The sequence below is a fragment of the Amblyomma maculatum genome, chromosome 8, assembly GCF_055883805.1.
Source record: "Amblyomma maculatum isolate TAMU_Amacu chromosome 8, ASM5588380v1, whole genome shotgun sequence".
Lineage (NCBI taxonomy): Eukaryota > Metazoa > Arthropoda > Arachnida > Ixodida > Ixodidae > Amblyomma > Amblyomma maculatum.
Window position 1 is genome coordinate 71206773 of NC_139351.1, and position 19447 is coordinate 71226219.

The following is a 19447-nucleotide window of genomic DNA, read 5'->3' on the forward strand; positions in this document are numbered from 1 at the left end:
TGCGCGCCGCTCATTTGTCGGACACTTGAGACGCCGTTTGCAACGTCAACCAGAGCTCGGATTGCACCAACGCTGTGTCATTATTCGCCATGGAAAAAGGAAACAACTTCCTTCCTCCATGTTATTCGCCATAGCCATAGGTCCTCTCCAATATTACGTTGTGCGTGCCATGGTTGCCAGTAAAGCTACAATGACGTCACAGAACTTTATTTCGAAAATTGGTAACTGATCGTACGGCGTAAGTGCGCGTGCATTTAGTGCCCCATGCATTTCAGGTTCGGAGAGGTATATTTCGGTGATCGCCAACAGCGCGGGTCGTACCTCAAAGCGATCGCCAGTCAAAATCAATCGAGCGAGCCCGTTTACGTGCGAATTGACGAGCGTTGAATTAACGAGATTTTGCTACACTGCCGAATGCGATTAACAATGGTGTCCACTCAAAACTTACAGCAGTGCCTGGTTTCCAGGCCAATTGCAAACATTTTGAAACAAACTAAAAATGATGCACAATAACAAAAGTAAAATCTAATATTTCTAGAAGCAGCATTTTCCATTTTGCTCAAGCTTTTATGGAAGAAAGCACTGCTGTCTTAGCTGTAGATAGCAACAATAGTAAAAGGAAAATGGAACTGGTACTCCTAATTGAAAAAGGGAGACCATACCCCCAAAGCTCGACTGAAATGTTTACATTCCAATCCTTTTCCCTTTGTGCAGCCATGCTTTTGTGGTCACCTTCTCAAGTTTCAGGAAATTTCTACAGTAGACAAATGTGGATTTTTGTTCTCTTCATTGTTGTCAGTACGAAATAGAAGGCAACTGCAGTAAAGAAGTCTGCTCTGATTAGGGTTCCAAATCCAGTGTCATGACTTACCTCAACTAGAGACTGTAGACAACAAGGTCATTCGTACAACTGCGTACACCCTCGCCTCCGATGCTGTACTGAATGTGAAGACAGATGCTGGGGCTTTTGGACTACTGACTACTGCCTCAAATGCAGACGTGACATCAAACATCAGAAACCACTGCCGGAAGGCTCAGGAACAAAGTTTTATTTGCCCGCTGGTCAAAACTGATATGTACAACCCAACAATATACAAAACAAAGGCAGCCCATTTGTTGCTAAAACCTGGTAGTGGTAAGGTGTGACACAAAAATCTGGTGACACTAGGAGGCCCTCCCCCTCGCGACTAGTGCGGGAAGCGGCTTCTGCTTGCTGTCGCTACACCTCCGCTGGTCGGCCCCTCCCCGCTCGCAGCCCAGACATTCCACACACAAGAGCTCTGCATCGTTGCGCAGCACCCAAAGGCACAAACGGAGCAGCCCCTGCCAGCCTGCACAGCGAGACCCGTGTCCACAGAGGTAGGGAGCCACAGCGAGGGGGCAGAGAAGAAAGGTCTGCACCGAACAGCGCGCACCACCTCCAACTCTGCACCCCAGCACTATCCTCGGAATCGTGCCATCCACGGCCGTAAGAGCACTTTGTCCCGCAGTCTCCAGGGGGGGTTCATTTACCCCCTCCATGTGTCCTGGTGGTGCAAACACAGTTGTGAGTGCTGTGTTTTAACCTTTCTTGCTAAGTGAACACAGTGCTGCATTCGTGGAACTCCCCTGAAACGGTGCACAAATAGTCCAACCGGGAACGAGCGCTGCTACCCCCCCCCCTTAACCTCTGACACTTGAGAGTCTCTGTCCCCTCCTCCCAAGCTTATGCAGCGTGTGGCCCAACATCCTAAAAGCAGGGCAACCCCTAGCAGGCACCCCCTCCACCGCAGAAGGAAGAGAAGATAAACATGAGTGTCCACCGCCCGCAGCATTCACTGTCTCAATAGCACTTGCGCGCACGTGTATATATTACAGCTAAAGAAAAACGAAAGAGAGATGCAGACAGGTGGCTCCTTGAGACACAAAGCACTGGTGCAGGCATCTTCTCCAAACCCCTGGAACAAAAGAGGGCTGGGGTACAGGGATAGACCCTGCTCCCCCAAAGACTGTATTTTACAGTAGCAGTACGTGACACAATGAGAGAAAAAAAAGCAGCAGTGGGGGAAAAAAAACAAGAAAAGGCCGTGGCTGGATTTCAGGCGGTGAGGATGGCACAGAGGTGGCCGAGTTGATCTAGTCAGCGGCGGCTCCCCTCCTGGGAGCCAGCCTGGTTGTTGCGTCAGCCCAGCCTCCTGGTGTTGGCGATAGTGATGACAGCGGCGGAGATGGCGCTGGCCGCAACGTGGCGGTTTTCTGCGAGCACTCCGTGACAGCTGGCCTCAGGACTTGTGGTTGGAGGTGAGCCAAGTCAGACCCTCAAAGAGGCCATCGCCCGTCGTGGCACATGCGGGCTGCACATACCAGTTGCGGTCTCGGATCCTAGTCAGACCGAGTTTCTCCTGGATTTCATGTGGCTTCATGGCTGTGGGGTACACACGTGGAGGGCGCACACGGTCATGAGAAGTGCGAGAGCCAATGCAATTCAGACAGCGCCATCATTCTAGTACAATCAAGGCATAGTGAGTTTGGACAACTGGGAGCACTTGCACTTCAATAGCATGGTGCACCTCAGATAAAAGACAAGGGAAGAAACATTGCTCATGGTGCTTTTTGTTGTCACGTCTTTCTCCCTTCATGCATTTTGTTCTGCTCCAAAGGGGAAAGAAAGAGTCATACTACTACCCCTCTTCTGACCTTCCCACCTCTCGAGTCAGGCTGGCTTTTTGTTTCATAACCAAACATTCCCAAACGCTACCATCAGCTGGCTACCTAAATGAACAAAGAGCAGGGGCAATTGAACAATTAAAAAAAGTTTTTCAGAGAGCAAGAGATTAGTTTAGCATGAAAGGGTGCAACACAGTACAAAAGAGGTTGCACAAACTCCACTCGCATCAGTTACATATTGGGCCTGACAGCCTCCTGGATGCCAGAAAATTTGCCTAAGGCAGTTTGATCACAAGGGCTGGCAGCCACCGGAATTGGCCAGCGTTGAGAAAATGTTAATAGCAGATGGCGATACTATATATTACCACAGCGACAAGGTGCAATGGTGATTCTCACCAATGTTGTGTTGCTCACTGCTGCATTGTGTGTGGCAGTGTGTTGTTGCAATGGATGCGTATGGCAGAAATATTCTCCTTGGGTGCAAAAAGAAATGGCACAAAGTAGCAAAGGGCAGCCGCAGACTGCAGACTCATTTGCTGGAGCAAATAAAAGGGATCCAACTCCTCCCAACACATGCCGCTGGCTTGTCAGACACAGCGATACTTTGCATTGCAGTGCAGCCCCGTCCAGCAGTGAATCCAGAGCTACAGTTTCGCTGATGCTGACACCAAAAACGCCACAGACCTATCCCCCACTCCCCGTCTCTATTTCGCATGTGCTTTCCGTTTCTGCACCCCCTCAGTTGGCTTTGAGCCTCCGTGCTTTTAAACCTGCAAAACTGTGTCTAGACAGGCCAGAGTTAACGCACAACCTTTCATCTTTTTTTTCTTGTGAGTGTGGGTTTTGCGTCCCCTAAAAATTGTTTCGCGCACCCCAGGGCCCCCATTTGAGAAACACTGTTCTAGAGCAGTCAGCACAAAATCGTCACCTTGTGTGTCTGGCCGCCAAGAGGTAGCCCGATAACTGCCCAACCAGAGAAAAATGAACCCTTTCTGGCAGCAACTAGAAGTGGTCGGAGCAACACCAGGAAAAACGAATGGCCGGCTCCGAACTCTGCTGACCCAAGGGAAGCCAGACATGGATAACCAAAGAAGCCCACCATCGAAACTTGGAATAAGGCACATAAAATAGCTTTGCTCAATAAACGCACTATGAACACAAAATAGACATTTTTAACTAAGAGGAACTTTGCTAACACCTTTCCATATATATATATATATATATACATAGAAAAGGAGACAGAAAAAAGAGAGAGGAAAAAGGGGAAATAAAGTATGGCAGCAGAGTTTTAACGGGAGAGCAGCAGGAGCGGTATAACAGCTTTCAATTTACCCACAACACAAAAGCACCACACGGCCAATCAGAACTCGAATTCAAGCTGGTCCTTGTGTGAACACTTCGTTAGCCACGCCTGAGGGAACAGAACATGCAGGCTTGCACTGATAAGAGCGCAGGCATAAATTTTCAGCTGTTTCCCGCTGAGCAGGGGACTGTTGGAAGAAACTATGGTTACTTCAAAGCACTAATGAGAATGACGAACTGCAAAGGGAGAGTATTTTGAAGAGAAATAACCACGACTACTTTTAAAACGTATATTTTCCCGAAAAGTGCTCCAATTTTGAAAGTGTATTGCGCAGACTGTGCTACTGGTACGAAGCAACATTCACCGATGTTATTGACAAGGACATGCCCGAGAATGATGCCGTGAGAACCGATGCACGACGAAATGCACTAGGTGTGGCGGAAAACTTCTCACAGTGTACTAGCATGGCATCAGTGGGGTGCACAGCAAAGTCCAAGAGGCAAGACTAGCCCGAGAGCACAATGCCGCGAGAAACTATCTTGCATTATCGCATTATCTAATTTGCATTTTTTAGAGGAAAAGTCACCAAGCGTGCATGCCAAGTAAGAGTCCCCAAAGTGAGCTGATCATTTGCAAACGATTTTTTTAAAACTGCCATTCCCACGACTCACGGCTACCACTACTGGTGCCTGTCATTCGAGCGAATACTGCCTACGAACGTCCTCAGGCACGTGTGACATCACTGGTAAGGGGCTGTCATTGGCTCGCCAAAGGACATGACAAAGAAGGTGGGGTGCGTGCCGGGCAGGAGAGAGCGGAAAATCTGGTTGTTTTGCCTCTCGCTCCTCTACAGTCAAGCCGCGACAGGGCAGCAGCAGCCAGCTACAACTCTCCAAGCAACATTTGATCAAGCATCCAAGTGCAACAGTTAAAAAGTAAATTATTAAATTTCAGTTAACTAGCTAATTAGTTAGCCCAATTCCCCTGTTTTGATGTCAGCCAGCACCGGTACTGTAATGCCGATGAATCCATCTCAGCATATCAAAAGCCCATGTTTAAAAATTTTGATTGACTGTTGCCAAAATGTACGCACACAATTGCACACACACATACATATGTATAGTATATACATATAGTCTGCTGTTCCCATGCCTACTTGTGCTGTAATGCTCCCAAGAAGCAAGAAGGCAGACACCATTCGAAAAAGGGTATGGCAATGCCATGAGCAGAAACCTAAGGTATAGCAACTGTGCTGCCGAGCAGTGAGGCAAACAGCTACCCAACATGCCATATGCAATGGAAGTATACAAGTGACTGAAAAACTGCTTGATGTGCATGATGCGACGGTTCCACCTTGCCTATTACTACTCAACATGACTCTTTTCACCCTAAATAACTTCCTCAATATTTCATCATTAGCATTAATACAATCCACAATTTCTCACAGCTCTCTTAGAGGCATATCGCTTCATCAGTCAAATTCACAAGGCTTTAATGCAATGTCGCTAACAGTCCCATATCGCAGAACATTCGATGCCGTCATTGTTCGTTGTGAACCGAAAATCTCGATGGAAAAATCAGGAGGAGTTGATGTGTCCACATTAACGCTAAATTTCTCAAGGAAGCTCTGTAACTGAAAAAAGGTTCTCAGTCTAGGTTCTAAAGCCTTTTTTTCTTTCTTTTGTTTTGCCTAGGCTATACCTTTCTTACTCTTCCTCTCTCCACTGTGTTTGGCTTACCAGCACTTCCACTCATTTTTTTTTTTCTGTTTCATTCTTCTCCTTCTTATCATAGTTTGTTTCTCTTTATGGATTTTTGTGAACCTACCATATAATTCCATAGAAGACTGTCAAGTTCTATTTTCTACCCCAATTTCTTTTTTCTATTTCATTTCTATTTTTTTTTTAGATTATTCCGCTTACTATTTTACTCCACACTCTCTTTTTTTCATATGGCTTTGCGTTCTGCACATCTGTCTCTCTCAGTGCACTCTAATTTTTTGTATATTCACTAAGGTTGAGAGGTTGAGGTGGTTGCTGACTGCAGGTGGGATTTGCATAGCAGGTTCTGCCGGCAATTTGTATATCCGTTGTTTTGCTGCTGTTTTTTGCTTTTCCGGTTCGTTTCCTGTTTTCATCATGTTTCCAGGATGCTACCTTCTTGAGTTTTTTTTCCTTCTTTTTTTTTTAGGCCAGCATAGACCATCTTGTGACTCTGACCTCTTTATTTTTCTATTGCTATTATTTTTATTAACTTCTTTAAAGAAAGGTTTTATTTTCACAGTGAGCTTTTGCTCCCTTTTATTTATTTTTAATTGGCTTCAAGCCTGGTAAAGCTATGCGCTGGTAAGGGCTCCCTCTTTTTTTGTTTCTTTAGCTGTTCGAGAGGACAAATAAAATGGGCTTAGACATAACGACGGATTGGACTGTGACGATGACACGTTTCATAATGTATACAGACGGAAACGAAAATGGGTGAAACGGGACAAAGCGAGCACTTACAATCTTCGCCATGTAAAGCTTATGCGCTTAGGCAAAAAAAAAAACATTGGATATGCTGCTCTTAACAAGGACGGCTTATAGGCCATTAAATGCATGTACCATGCACTTGGAGTACCATGTTTAATTCATTAAATTTCGTATCTGACGCTCATCACATCCGTCGTTGCTTTGCACTCAGGACCTATAATTGGCTTCAAAAATTAAGTGCCATAAGAATATGCAGCACTGCACTAAGTAAATGAACTATTAAAGGTTTACTCAGTAACCAACATACATTATTTTCCCTTTACCTAGACGCAAGTAATAGTGATCTTTAGAAAATTCACGATGATGAGCCAATATTATTTCAAATGCTTATTTATATCAAAATATGAGACGGGAATGAAAAGCGATATGTTAATGCGAAGTGAGCTCGAACAGTACGCTCTAGGCCATAGTGCTAGCTGAGCTGGTACAAGTAAATACAATCTCCAGCGCATTTTTTATACCTTTTGAACATTTAGCCAAGGAAAAGCTATCGCTGTAGATGCCCCGCAGTTTGCGCCACAGTGCATTGACAGCGGATGCTGTTTATGCAATGATGCAAGTGCCGAAGAAAAATGAATTCATGACGCAAGGACTGCATAGAAACACACGGCTAGCAGATAGCGCGGCCGGTTCCATTCCTGGATTAACTTTCAACTCCGCCCCCAGTGGCGTGGCCGTCGCTTTGCACGAGGCGTATGTATGTTAATTAGTCCGTAGTGTGTTGGCAGCATGAAAGTACCCCTACGTTTCAAACCATAAAACTGAGGGCGAATATGTGGAGGGGACAAAGTCAGTTGGCAGCTTCGCAGGCTGTCATTCTTTGGTAAGATGAAGCAAGATCAGCACTGCTTCCGGGGACCGACATTGACAACCACGGCATGGCTCCCACAATTGACTATGTGCCTTCATAAACACAGAACACTGGAACACCTAACCTACAAATGAAATAAAATTGACCTGGCTACTGCAACCATACCCACCGTGTGTGGTATAAGAGGATGAGCGTTATTTTCCGCGTGTGTGTGTGTGCAAAGTCGAGGAAACAAGTGAGGTGCCATGAAGCCATAATTTTGTAGCCCCGATGATGCAGTTCTAAATTCTCAGCTTTGCAGCCTCATGTCACAAGGAGACAAAGTGCCTTTTCCCAGTGCCTACCAGAAATTATCACGGCCACCTGTTATGCCCTGCACGCTCTTGCTTATGACGTCACAGTGTTTTCCCACATGATACCCATCGTTGCAAACAGTGCAAAGAATACAAGAAAAAACGGACAGTAAACACAACCTTCAACCATTGCTGGCTTCAGTCGCAAGCCGTTCACCATGAATCAAACACAGTCGGCCAATCAAATGCAAGAATTTAGACACTAAATAAAATGAATTTCAAATACTCAAGCACAGCATTGAGCCACAGCTGCGGCAGGAAAAGGTTAGAGGTCAGGGAGAGAGGTTTCAGTTCTGCAGTTTACCTGACGATAAATCAAGCACCTGGAATCCCCCCACCCCTCTCAACTATATGACGTTACATAATACTGTGTGGAACTATCCTAACGATTGAGGTGTCTGGACACTCAGCATCTGTAAAACTGGCGACTACAGCCCCAATGGAGTCACGAGAAATTAATTCAGTAGGTGCCGGTGGGAGAGGCCACTCACCATCAGGCAGATCCTGCTTGTTGGCGAAGACCAGAATGATGGCGTCACGCATCTCGCGGTCGTTGATGATCTTGTGCAGCTCCTGGCGCGCCTCGTCGATGCGGTCCCGGTCGGCGCAGTCCACCACAAAGATTAGTCCTTGCGTGCCCGTGTAGTAGTGCCGCCACAGGGGACGAATCTTGTCTTGGCCGCCGACGTCCTGCAACAGTGCCATGATGCACCACCCCACTGACTGTCCATCCCTCACACACAAATGCCACAACCTTGACAAGAGAGGAAGCAGCACAATGTGTGCAGATAAAGCAGTTCACCGATGGCTAGGAGTAGATGAGGGGGGCTTGGATATTATCAACAGCAGATACCTGCAACTGATTAGTCACAACTACAAACCAGCTAATTAGAAGCGCAATAAAAACTGAGCAGTGTGCCATGCAACATTACCTGTGGTATTTCCATGCTAACAATCTCTCAGAATGCTGGAAAAGCTAATTAAACATATTAGTCAAAACATCTCTCTGTGTGCAAGTTTAAGGGTTTGACATGAACATAAAGGTGTTATTGGCAATGTGTGCTATGTTCCCATCTCTCAGAGCACTGTAAAAGTTAATTCAAAAATCCAGCAAATGGAAGAGTTTAACATGAACATAATAACCTTATTGGCGACATGCGTTATGCTTACAATTACATTATCATAAAAAGCTTCAAACTGCACTGCACATGTAGAACCACTCACCCAAACGTTGAATTTGACGTTCTTGTACGTGACAGTCTCTACATTGAAGCCCACTGTGGGAATTGTGGTGACCGATTGGCCCAGTTTCAGCTTATACAGGATGGCTGGCAGGGGCACAAGGTCAAGGAACAACACGCAGCGCAGATACCTCTACACCAATGCAAAGAAGCCCAATACCACCAAAGGCACCATCTGCACATCACTGTTCCCGTAGATACTGCAGTTCACGTCTGCGCTGACTGCAACTGGCCAATGCCAGCATAGCTTGCAAACGCGTCGAAAATTCCGCTGCAGCCCGCAACGATGAACGAGTAAAGAATGTTGTGCGAGGCACACGGTTGCATTGATCAGCCATTTACCACTAACACACACAGCCATCGAAGCAGCCAACAACAGGCAAAGGAGATCTCCCATGTGGCAGCATGATGGCATGCTTTGAAGAGTTCCTGCGAAGAGACTTTGCCAAAAACTTGAGGCGCATGTCGGTCGACATCCGCACTTCACAACCAGTGCAAGCGCACTTCAAGCACCGCACGTCATTTCTTTCAAAGTCACATGGTGTCTTGGCACAGAGGCACCTTTGTATGTATGTGGGAACAAGATGAGCAATGGGCAGAGTGAACGTTGAAAGATCATTCGTGTGGGCTAGATGATGTTGGCTCATCCTGCAGGTCACAGTAGAAAGGGACATAAGGTGGGAAGGAAGAAAAGTCTGTATGACAACTATGACAGCAAAGCTATGATGGACAGGTGAAGTGCATTTCTTACAAAGCACGAGATAAAAGAGGTTACATAAAGTGGGTAGGATGCATGCTCCCCTTCTAATAAATGCCTTTTTTGTATTGATGTGGAAATGTTTTACAAGCTTCTATTACCTTAACAGTTTTCATAAGGAAATGCCTCACATATAACCAAGTGATGCAAGAATAACAAGAACAAATTATAGTTATGAGGCTTGTTGTAACACATTCAAGAATGATGCCCTTGTGGATGTGGATAATCTTCTAGTGCCAACCTCGTGCCAATTTACCATTGCGTACTGGTTCAGCTATCGTTTCAGACCCTGGACAAAACCTTCACATGCTCACAGTAACTTTCCAGCCTAAATATTGCTATTCCGAACTTTGCTTCCTACATTACAACGAAGGCATATGGCATTGTGTTTCTGCGCAATGGTTTTAAATATGAGTTTGCAATAAAATATGACTTTAACATCTTTGCTCATTGCCACCTGCAGTGTAGCTCAAATTTTAGTATGGCCGTGGACATACATATTTAATCACCTATGAGAATCACAAATGGTTTGGCTTGGTTTATGGGGTTTATTGTCCCAAGGCGGGCCGGGCTATGAGAGATGCCGCAGTGGAAGGCTCTGGAAATTTAGAACACAGAGATTTTTAACACGCACTGACACCAAAAAGCACATGAGCGCCTTGCGTTTCGCCTCCATCAAAAAGAGGCCGTCGCGGCCGGGGCTCTATACCTCCTTGGGCACAGCAGTCAAGTGCACCTCACCACTGTGGCGGAGTGAGAATCACAAATGATGCTTCAATAGTAAAGAAACAACTTGGCACTACCATTTTACAGACATACTTGAATGACATCCTGCCTAGTGGAAAGGTAATGAGTATGACCAACGGCACAGCTTTTTAGTTTAGTTGATGAGACGTCACGAGAAGTTGCTAGAAAAATACTTGTCTTACTAATGGAACCTTTACACTCAAATAGAACCGAGTGAAGGTGGTAAAAGTTAAATGTGATACACATGCTGCAGCCACAATTTGCAACCAGTGAAATCAGCATGCTATACATGACACCTATGATATCATAACCACAAAACAGCAATCATGCGTGGTACTACTCCAAAAGCACTGCATGCAAGCTTGGCCTTTGATTGCATAGTGGAAACCGCGCTGCTCGAGTGACGAAGCGAAATGACCAGATCATGCATGCAGACTAAAGCTCTATCCGTCGGCAAGGTAATAAACCTAACCGGGCGATTATGAATGAATGAAAATATACGCCTTTAAATTCCCAACTGCCAACGGCAACTGGCCAATCGTTACCGGGGCACTGCCCACAGGTGCTGGCAAACTGCAGGTCCTCATAAAAACCAAGTGACATCACCCGACCTCTTCGCGAACCAAAAACAACGCTTTCCGGACAGCTAAATGCACCCATCGGAAGCGGTTTCCGGGCGCAAAATGCGTCAGCCGATAAGCGCCACCGCTTCGTTTCTCAGAGTCGCTCGAGCAGGCGCAGCCGCCGTTCGGGTGAACGGGTACGATCAAAAGGGACGGCCAGCGATGCACACTGGCGGCGGGACACGAAGGGCGACTTTGTCCCATAGGGCCGAGAAAGGATACTGGTCTTTCCGGCAGCGTCGAGGCCCAGCATGAGGATCCTCATTTCCTTGTTCCCGAAAATTTTGGACAGGAGCTTCCCCATGACTGCCGCCGACACTGGGCCGCGATCCTGGAAGCGACAAGGAGGGAGGGAGGGGCTCAAAACACCTGCCTGCACCGGCGCCGCAGCACGCTCCGCTGCCGACGCTGCGGGGAACAGACCCCCCGGGCGACGCTCGCAGCCCGCTGAACACTGAATGGGCGTTGCGGACAGCCTAAACAGCAGCAGCAGCGCTCGGGATTTGAACGTCGGCTCAGGGGCCCGCTCGGCGGCTGACGCGCATCGAACCGCGGTCTCTGGACAGTACGCTGACGCCGGATGAATCGAACGCTAAGCGCCGGTCAGTCCAAGCCCGCCGGCGACAGGGCGACGCGAAGAGCGGCTCGTCGGCTGCATGAGTAATCGGCGCAGCGACGGCACACCGCCGAGCTCTGGCTAGGCCTAATACCCGGCCCCTTTGCAGCACTCGCTGTGCCGGCAGTTTAATGAGAAAGAGAGGAATGTCGAGCGACAAAAGGAGCCTACTTACGCGGCGTTTTCCAATAAAGAGAGCGTACAAGTACCGCGTCAAACTAACAGACGCATATCAACTCATTGGTAATTTGTACTTTAAGGAACTCCTGCCATATTCTCCACGACCTCGATCGTCGCCACCACGGGAAAAGGAACAAGTTTTGATCTCGACGATGTCCCAACCATCAAACTTTGATATCGGTCTTTTTGTGTTTTTGCTAGTCGCACAGACGTAACGTGCAAGAAACTTATGTTTTATAAAAATCTGCTTTCCGCAGGAGCAAGAACTTGTTAAAATAAATTTATACTACGTTTTTTGCTGGCTCAAAAGCAGCCGCTTCGAAGCGCGTGGCTTGGAATCCGGCAGCTGATTCGACTTCGCAGGATCCGGATCCGGAAGCTCGAGTACGAAGACGCTGCGAGCAAATCGATAAAGCATTTTTTTAGCATGTGTGCAGCCGTGCTTGGGTGATGCCGCGAGCATCCTTTGAGTGAAGCTCGGAGTGGCGAACAACACACGGCCGAGCGTCCACCGCGGTGGGCTGAAGTGCGCGCGGCTTCGGCATGGTGTCCCATCTATTGTGCGCTCGCGGGTCCGTCGGCCAAGCCTCGTCGAAGCAGGACTAGACCCCAAAGTGCCATTGATTTCGTGCCGTGGGCCAGCGCAGTTCATTGGTGAGAAAGACCCGCTGTCACTTCGGATCGTTGATTTGCCGGTGAGAGCCGCCTCGTGCGGCCGTTCCCGCCGTGCTGTCGGCGGCGACAGTGTCCCCTGTCCGCCCCAGTAAAGTTCGGCCCGCGACCGCGCAATGAATGCGGCGACGTTCTACTGCCCGTTGCCGCCGCAGCAGCAGCGGCAGCCGAGCTCCGACGCGGGAAGCTACGACGTCGCCGATGAGGACGACTCGGGCAGCGACGACGACGTGATCGACGTGCTGTCGGCCGACCACTGCACCGGCGAGCACAGCTACACTATGCAGATGCCGGACAGCATGCGGCGGGAGGAAGAGCGACGTGCTTCCGAGTCCCCCGAGCTCGAGGCGGCCCGGCGCTTGGTCGACTGGCTCGGATCGTCGGCATGCCGAAAGTACAGCGCTCCGTTCCTGGATCCCACTGATGTCGAGCTGCGGCCGGCCTACCAACGCGTCGTGCGCCAGCCCATGTGCCTCAGCCGGGTGCGCGAGGGCCTGGACTCATGTGCCTATCCGGGCATCACCGAGGTGGTGCGCGACCTACGGCTCATCCTGGAGAATTGCTACCGCTTCTACGGGCCACAGCACCACCTTACCAAGAAGGCGCTCAGGCTGGAGACAGTGCTCGAGCAGAAGCTGGCTCTGCTGCCCCGGTGAGTGTTCCCACTATTTGCAAGCGGGATACCGCCGTTAATACATGTTAGATCCACGCGCGGGCCCCCGTACCCTGTCTGAGGATTGCCTGCAAGCGGTCGCTGGTTGTCTCTTCCAAGACATCGCAGCGGTGTCTGTTGTTCTCAAGACGTTGGCCACGCGCGTCGGGTCTACCTGCTACACACACGCACCTCATTCGCGTACCCTTGAATAATACGAAACATTCACCTACTGCTGACATGGTAATGCATTTTGCTACTCAAGTGCCCAATATTGGTCACTCATTATCATTATTTTTTTTTTTCTCCAGAATTTCTCAGCTGCCTGTCATTATACAAGCACTGGGCTTGGACTGACATTTGCACTCAGTACCACACACATATTGAAAATGCTACATTTAAGGAAATCCAAATTGAGGCAGTGGCAAGGCCTGCTGATTTCCAATTGAGTACCAAATGTCGGTCGTTTTCACAAAAAAGGCGGTGGGACTCGACAATATTGGTAGCTGTAGGCAATTGATGTGCAAGCCCTTTGAGGCAAAGCCAGCTTGCAGATGCCTGAAAAACTGCTCGTGACTATCGCTAATGTCCCTTGGAAGAAGCCTTCCAGTTAATGGCATTGGCCGATTGTCGTTATGTAGCAGTGAACTTGTGGTTAATCCCATTGCACCTGCCTTCAGTGGCACACTATCCTATCATGTGCGGGGGATTAACCATGAGTCCATGTTGCTATCATCTATGACCAGTGGCCGACGCCATTGGCTTGAAGGCCTGCTTTAAGGGGCATTTGTAGCCATGTTGCCCAGTTCACACTGTATTGTTTCTTTCTAGCATGTTTCAATGAAGGTACACGCTAGGACTTCTTGTTTTTATGTTACATTATAGCCAGCTCCCAGCGGTATACATGATGCATGACGAGTCTGTTCATGCCCACAAAGAGAGAGAACAAACCATTAGCTGATGCAGAAAGCCGGCGACGTACATGCTGTAGCATAGGCAGAGCCTGTGTAATAATACTAATGCAGTCAAGGCAGAAAGCTGGGCTAGTTGGTGTGTTAAATGCACTAGTCTTTTTATTAATAATAATACTACTCAGCCAACTTTTTTCTTGTCAGTTGGCATCACTATGCCTTCGAAACTCCATCGTGATGTAATATTAGAATGAGCCTCTATGCTTACTCCTTTTCTGTGGGAACTGTAAACCATGGAATCATTTGTCCTTTAATCAAGCATGCTGCTATAATGATATTTTTTCTTTTCAATATTGTACTGCTCCCAGCCTGATTTAATGCCCTTGGGAAAATCAGTATCTCTGAATTAAGAATAAAAGCACTTTTTTGTTTAGCCATTCCAAATGGTCTGGCCACAACGTCATCATCTTTGAAGTAACTGTCTGCTTTTTATAACATTGTTTACAATAGGGCATAAATGGAGTTGTGAATGGGGGAGGGCTTAAATGAATGAAAAAGGTTGGATGATTTAATGGAGTTTAGGAGGGAAAAATGATCTGGCTTCTGCATTCCATCTATATTTAGTCACATTTTTAATCAGGTGAAGGCTAGATGAACTAGAGGCTAAGCAAGCAGCCAGGCCAACATGGTTTGCACTTCAGCCTCCTCTTCTATGCACACAATTACTTCCACTTTTTTCAGATCAGTCACTGCATGGCATGTGACAATTTCCTCAATGGCAGGCGGAGCTCCTCCTTGAGCAAGTTAGGTCAGATGATAGACGCAGCGCTTAAGACGAGCCACATGAACTTGTGGTAACTTTGGTGATCACATAGTTAAGATCACTCAGTTAACTCAAAACAACAAAAGGGTCAAAGTATATGAACCAGAAACTTACAGTACAAGCTGTTGTATTGGCCAGGGCAGCCGTGATGAAGGGAGCCGAGAGTCAGTCGGCGGGCCCATAAAGAAAGAGCCTGTCTATGAGCGAACACATGTTTGTGTGCTCAGTTCAAGTGACCAAAGACAGACAATAGACGAGCGCACATAGAAACATGTAAGTGCGGATCCAGTCCACGAAATCGAAACAAGAACTCCATGTAACCGAAACAGAACTCACGATGCAACACACATCACACTTGCGCAATGCTGTCTAAAGCAACACAAAATCGCCAAGAGCATATTTGGTCTCAACATGACACTCGTCATGGTGTTATTTGAAGTGGAACTGTGAGGACAAGGTGTGATATGGGCCAGGAGACGAGCTTCTTCAGACCGACATACCACCAGGTAGACTGAAGGGTTGTTATGAGATGAGAAGGGAAATATGGTGTCTAAGCAAGTGTGAGGAACCCCGACATACAGGTTGAAAAGGGATTTCCCAGTGACCTGAAGCTTCACAACGTCGTATGCGTAGGTCATGAATGGCAACACGACATCCCAGTTGCAGTGGTTTGATGTGACATACGTGGACAGTATGTTGGTGAGGTCGCAGTTCGTGCACTCAGTAAAACCATTGGTCAGGGGGTACTAAGGCACAGAGTGATGTTAGTAACACGCCTCACAGCCAAAGTAATTCTGCTACATTCAGTAGTAAAAACCTCGGTGTAGAATAACAGAGTGCAGAATAAAAGACAGCACATCACTTGCTTTGGCAGATGTGAGAAGGGCATTCTCCACATATCTCAAGTAGCAGAGTCCTTCTGAAAACTTAGAAAAAGGGTCCTATTAAGTTGACGGTAACTTTTGACGGCGCTTATGGTGGCTTGGCCAGTTGCAGAAGGCCTGCAGGAGGAGTGGTGAGAGACTTGAGATGTTGACATCGATCACAGCTGGCGATGTGTTGACTGGTCTTGTACAGTTTCAGCCAGTAGAAGCACTGGCGAAATCTGTGCAGTGTACTGGAGAGTCCAAGGTGACTTGATGTGATATCGTCATGCCTGACATGCAGTACATCATTGCGGAGATATTTCGGGACAACCAAAGGCACGGATGCACCATTGACTGAGTAATTCTTCTTGTACAGGAGTCCATATTGCATGATGGATGGCGTTGAATATGCTCCTGTTTGGGCTGCAAAGAAGAGTTTTGCAATATGGGGTCATTTTTTTTGCTTTGATGAAAAGTCTGTGTTCGGGAACGACATGAAAAGCGAAGCAAAACACCCCTTGAAGTCCAGCTCCCTGGTAGTCGTGAGTGGCAACGGACAGTGTGGCAAGCAGTCAGCAACACTGTGGCAGCATTCACTTTTGTAAGCGACAGAAAAATTCCTGGAAGCGCAGGGACTAACAAGCCAGACAACTAGATAGATCGCAAAGACCTATGAGCCAGCATAGGGAATGACTATCGGTCACTATTGTAAATGGACATCCGTAGAGACATCCATTTAAGCAGCAATAATCAACGCAAATTGCGACGAATTGTCCTTTTCGTTGATGAGTATGATGGCATAGTCCATGGACTGCAAGATTCCCGAAGGACTCCTCTGTGTAGCATCTGTTGGACCTCATCGTAAATCATTCGCTTGGCTGGAGAGACTGTATATTGTTTCTGGTGAATGGGGCTGGCATTCCCTGTGTTGTCTGGATGTTGCATGCAAGACTCTGGCACAGAAGGAAAAAAAAAACCATCCTGGCAATGTTGAACACGAAAACATGAAACGCAAGAATGCCATGCAGTACATATTGATTGCTAGAGGGAAGTGGCTTGTTGATCATTGTCTGCAACTCGCCAGAATATTCCGGCATCTCAGGAGTAGCTCGGAGGCAACAGAAGTTCCAGGATAGCGCTGGTACATTGATTTCAAATTGCGCCAGTTTAGACCCAGTTGCAGGACCACCACCAGCTGTAAGATTGTACAGATGTGTTCAGGGCTCACACATGCATGTAATGACCCCCAGCGTCCAAGATAACACATGGGACCAAGACATTTTTCTTCAACAAATGTGTGTATCTGTGTCAGAACCGGCAAGACTACATCTTGTGTAAGGAAAAGCAAGACGTCGAGATGCTGGAGCGGATTTTCTACTAAGGCTGACAGCCATGTGTTGTTGCAGGGGAAATTCATTGGCCCCGATCTCAAGCATTGTGCCACACTCGCGCAAAAAGTCGATGCCTAAAATGACTTCATGCATGGCGTAAGGTAACACAACAAATTTGGTCCCGAAGTTTGTGGCACGCAATTTGATAGAGGCCGAGCAAAAGCCTACAGGAATTAAAGCTTAGCCCCCAATACTGCACAAAGTGGTGGCTTGGGCCCATGCAAACATCACCTCCGGCCAAGATGATTCCTAAACAAAAGTGTCATTACAGACACAACGGCACCAGTGTCTACCGAAGCAGTTGTTCTAACATTCTTCACACGCACAGACACTTTGTTCCTCAGCATGAAAATTGGAATAGGTATGGGCGAAGCGTCCAGTGACCTTAAAGGCCCACTGTCCACCCTCTGGTCGAAAATATTTTCTTCCCCGGTGATTGTGAGACTTCGCCCCCAGAACGCAAGGCCGCAAAATGTTTTTGAAAAGAGTAACTAATAACACAGTTACAGCCACCGCAATCACCCGATTCTGTCGTGCTTCTCTCCTCCCGTTTCCTCGCAAAGCTTTTCCACTCTCCTGCCCGATTGTCTAGCCTCCTCAAGACAAATTCCCCATCCTCCTCCGTGTTTGGCGGGAAATGGGGCGTGGTACTCCGCGTGCGCGAAAAAAAAAAAAAGATGGGCGAGGGAGCGCGCGCCGCCGGATTCAGCCTGGCCGTGGCAAGGGAAAAGCACTCAGCGAGTGGTAGACACCCATCCTTCACCCTCAGACAGCGAGACGGACCAATGGACGTCGTTCCCGAGAAATACGTCATTGCTGCGGCTCTACGGGCCAGCGCAGGGAACGGAAAAGCTGGCTTCCCGAAGGAGAGCATGAGAGAGCTTTGATTTGTATTTTCGTTGCTTTGCGGCGCGCATGTCACTGTAGCATTTTGCACAGACTATCTCCGGTACCTGATCGAAAGACTGGGCTCCTTCGCTTGAAAGGTCCTTCCCTGGACATTGGCCCTTTAAATTCATCGTTAGCACCAGCCAGTTTCCCATGGGTGACAGGCTGAAGTGACGATGATTGGAATAGTGAACGCCATGGTCGCATTGGGGAAGGAGTGATGCTGTGTTTGGTACGGGAAAAAAAGTTGACTAATAGAAGCAGGTGGCTACCATGGTGTGTCATTTTGGAAGTGGAACGGGCGTGCATAGATTGGCGACACTGACAATAGTGGAAGGTGTGTCTGCTGCGGCTGCAATTGTAACTGGCGCCTCTCGAATATCAAAGGAATAGAATGGAGGTGATTGCGCCGAATAAGAATATCCGACAGGTGTATGTCAAAGTTGTTCAGGCAGAAAAGCTTCGTAGAATACTGGTCAGATTGATGTCGGGGTTTGGAAAATTGAGAAAGGAGGGCCCGATTATGTTCGCCCTAACTGATACATCACTCGTCGTAAGTATGTTGAGTCCAGGGAGTACGCTGTTCTATACATGGCTGAAGGAGCGAGCACAGGTGGTGCACGTGATCTTGAGTTGGATCTTGTAGCTGAGAGGTAACTCCTCACGCACAATCCGTGGAACCACTGAGACGATGTCTTCAGATGCAGGAAGGTTGATGCTGCCAACACTTATGATATTAGATAGCCAGCCAAATTTTAGGGAAATTCATCATGACTTGAGCACCTCAAATGCATGACACTTCTGCATCTTGTCAGCTGCAGAAGTAAGGCTGTCTTTCGTGATCACAAAGCTGTTAGCTGTCTTAGGCGATTCATTTCAAAAAGCGGTCCACCTTATCTTCTTCAGACGTATTTCTGTCGACAATCCAGAGAAGTCTGAGCACTTCCTCAATGTACTTCGTGCACAGTTCACCTGGGACATGAGCTCTCTGGGTCTACTCAGCACTCTTCTTCTTTACCAATACGTCGCTGAAGCACTTAATGATTTCATCCGCAAGCCGGACTCAAGTGGTGTGTCCTCACGATTCTCGAACTATAGGGGGGCGGTCCCAGTGGAAAAGAAGGCAGCATTGCCGAGTTGAACAGTCGGATCCCAAAAATTGTACTTGCTGCCTCGTTGGTAGTGTACCAGCCACTGGATTCCCCAGTAAATATGCACAGTTCCCGCTGAGGTGGCCAAGACCTGGGTTGTTCGGTAGTTTGGATCAGTGACTCCTGAGTTGGCATGACGTTGGTCTCAGCTGTGACTCATCTTGCCATCTGATCTGCTGACCGTCCTGGTTAGCTCAGTTGGTAGAGCGACTGCCCCGGAAAGGCAGGGGTCCCAGGATCGATCTCCGGACCAGGACAAATTTTTCTTCAACTAAGAAGTTTCTGAGA

The 19447-nt window shown here is 47.7% G+C and overlaps 2 protein-coding genes across 2 annotated transcripts in view; one reads left to right on the forward strand and one right to left on the reverse strand.

Moving 5' to 3' along the window:
• Window positions 1–1034: 1034 nt before the first annotated feature.
• Window positions 1035–11985, reverse strand: LOC146181454 (ADP-ribosylation factor 6). Its single transcript, XM_084576505.1, has 5 exons — window positions 11801–11985; window positions 11232–11340; window positions 8866–8969; window positions 8133–8331; window positions 1035–2404 (listed from the first exon to the last, which is right to left on the reverse strand). The coding sequence occupies exons 2-5, from the start codon at window positions 11311–11313 to the stop codon at window positions 2262–2264; spliced, it is 528 nt and encodes a 175-aa protein (XP_084432631.1). The 5' UTR covers window positions 11314–11340; window positions 11801–11985; the 3' UTR covers window positions 1035–2261.
• A 171-nt stretch (window positions 11986–12156) lies between these two features.
• Window positions 12157–19447, forward strand: part of LOC146181455 (uncharacterized) — a 28607-nt gene continuing 21316 nt past the window's right edge. The window contains exon 1 of the mRNA XM_084576506.1: window positions 12157–13129. Coding sequence (XP_084432632.1) covers window positions 12594–13129 — 536 coding nt within the window. The 5' untranslated portion in view covers window positions 12157–12593. The remainder of the gene's footprint in view (window positions 13130–19447) is intronic.

What these genes read in the sequence shown, in the direction of transcription:
- LOC146181454 (XM_084576505.1), bottom strand. Translation starts at nt 11,313, where the DNA reads ATGGGGAAGCTCCTGTCCAAAATTTTCGGGAACAAGGAAATGAGGATC. An exon ending in ACGTCAAATTCAACGTTTGG is followed by an intron (nt 8,332 to 8,865) that starts GTGAGTGGTTCT and finishes GCACTGTTGCAG; the next exon opens with GACGTCGGCGGCCAAGACAA. An exon ending in CAAGCAGGATCTGCCTGATG is followed by an intron (nt 2,405 to 8,132) that starts GTGAGTGGCCTC and finishes TGTACCCCACAG; the next exon opens with CCATGAAGCCACATGAAATC.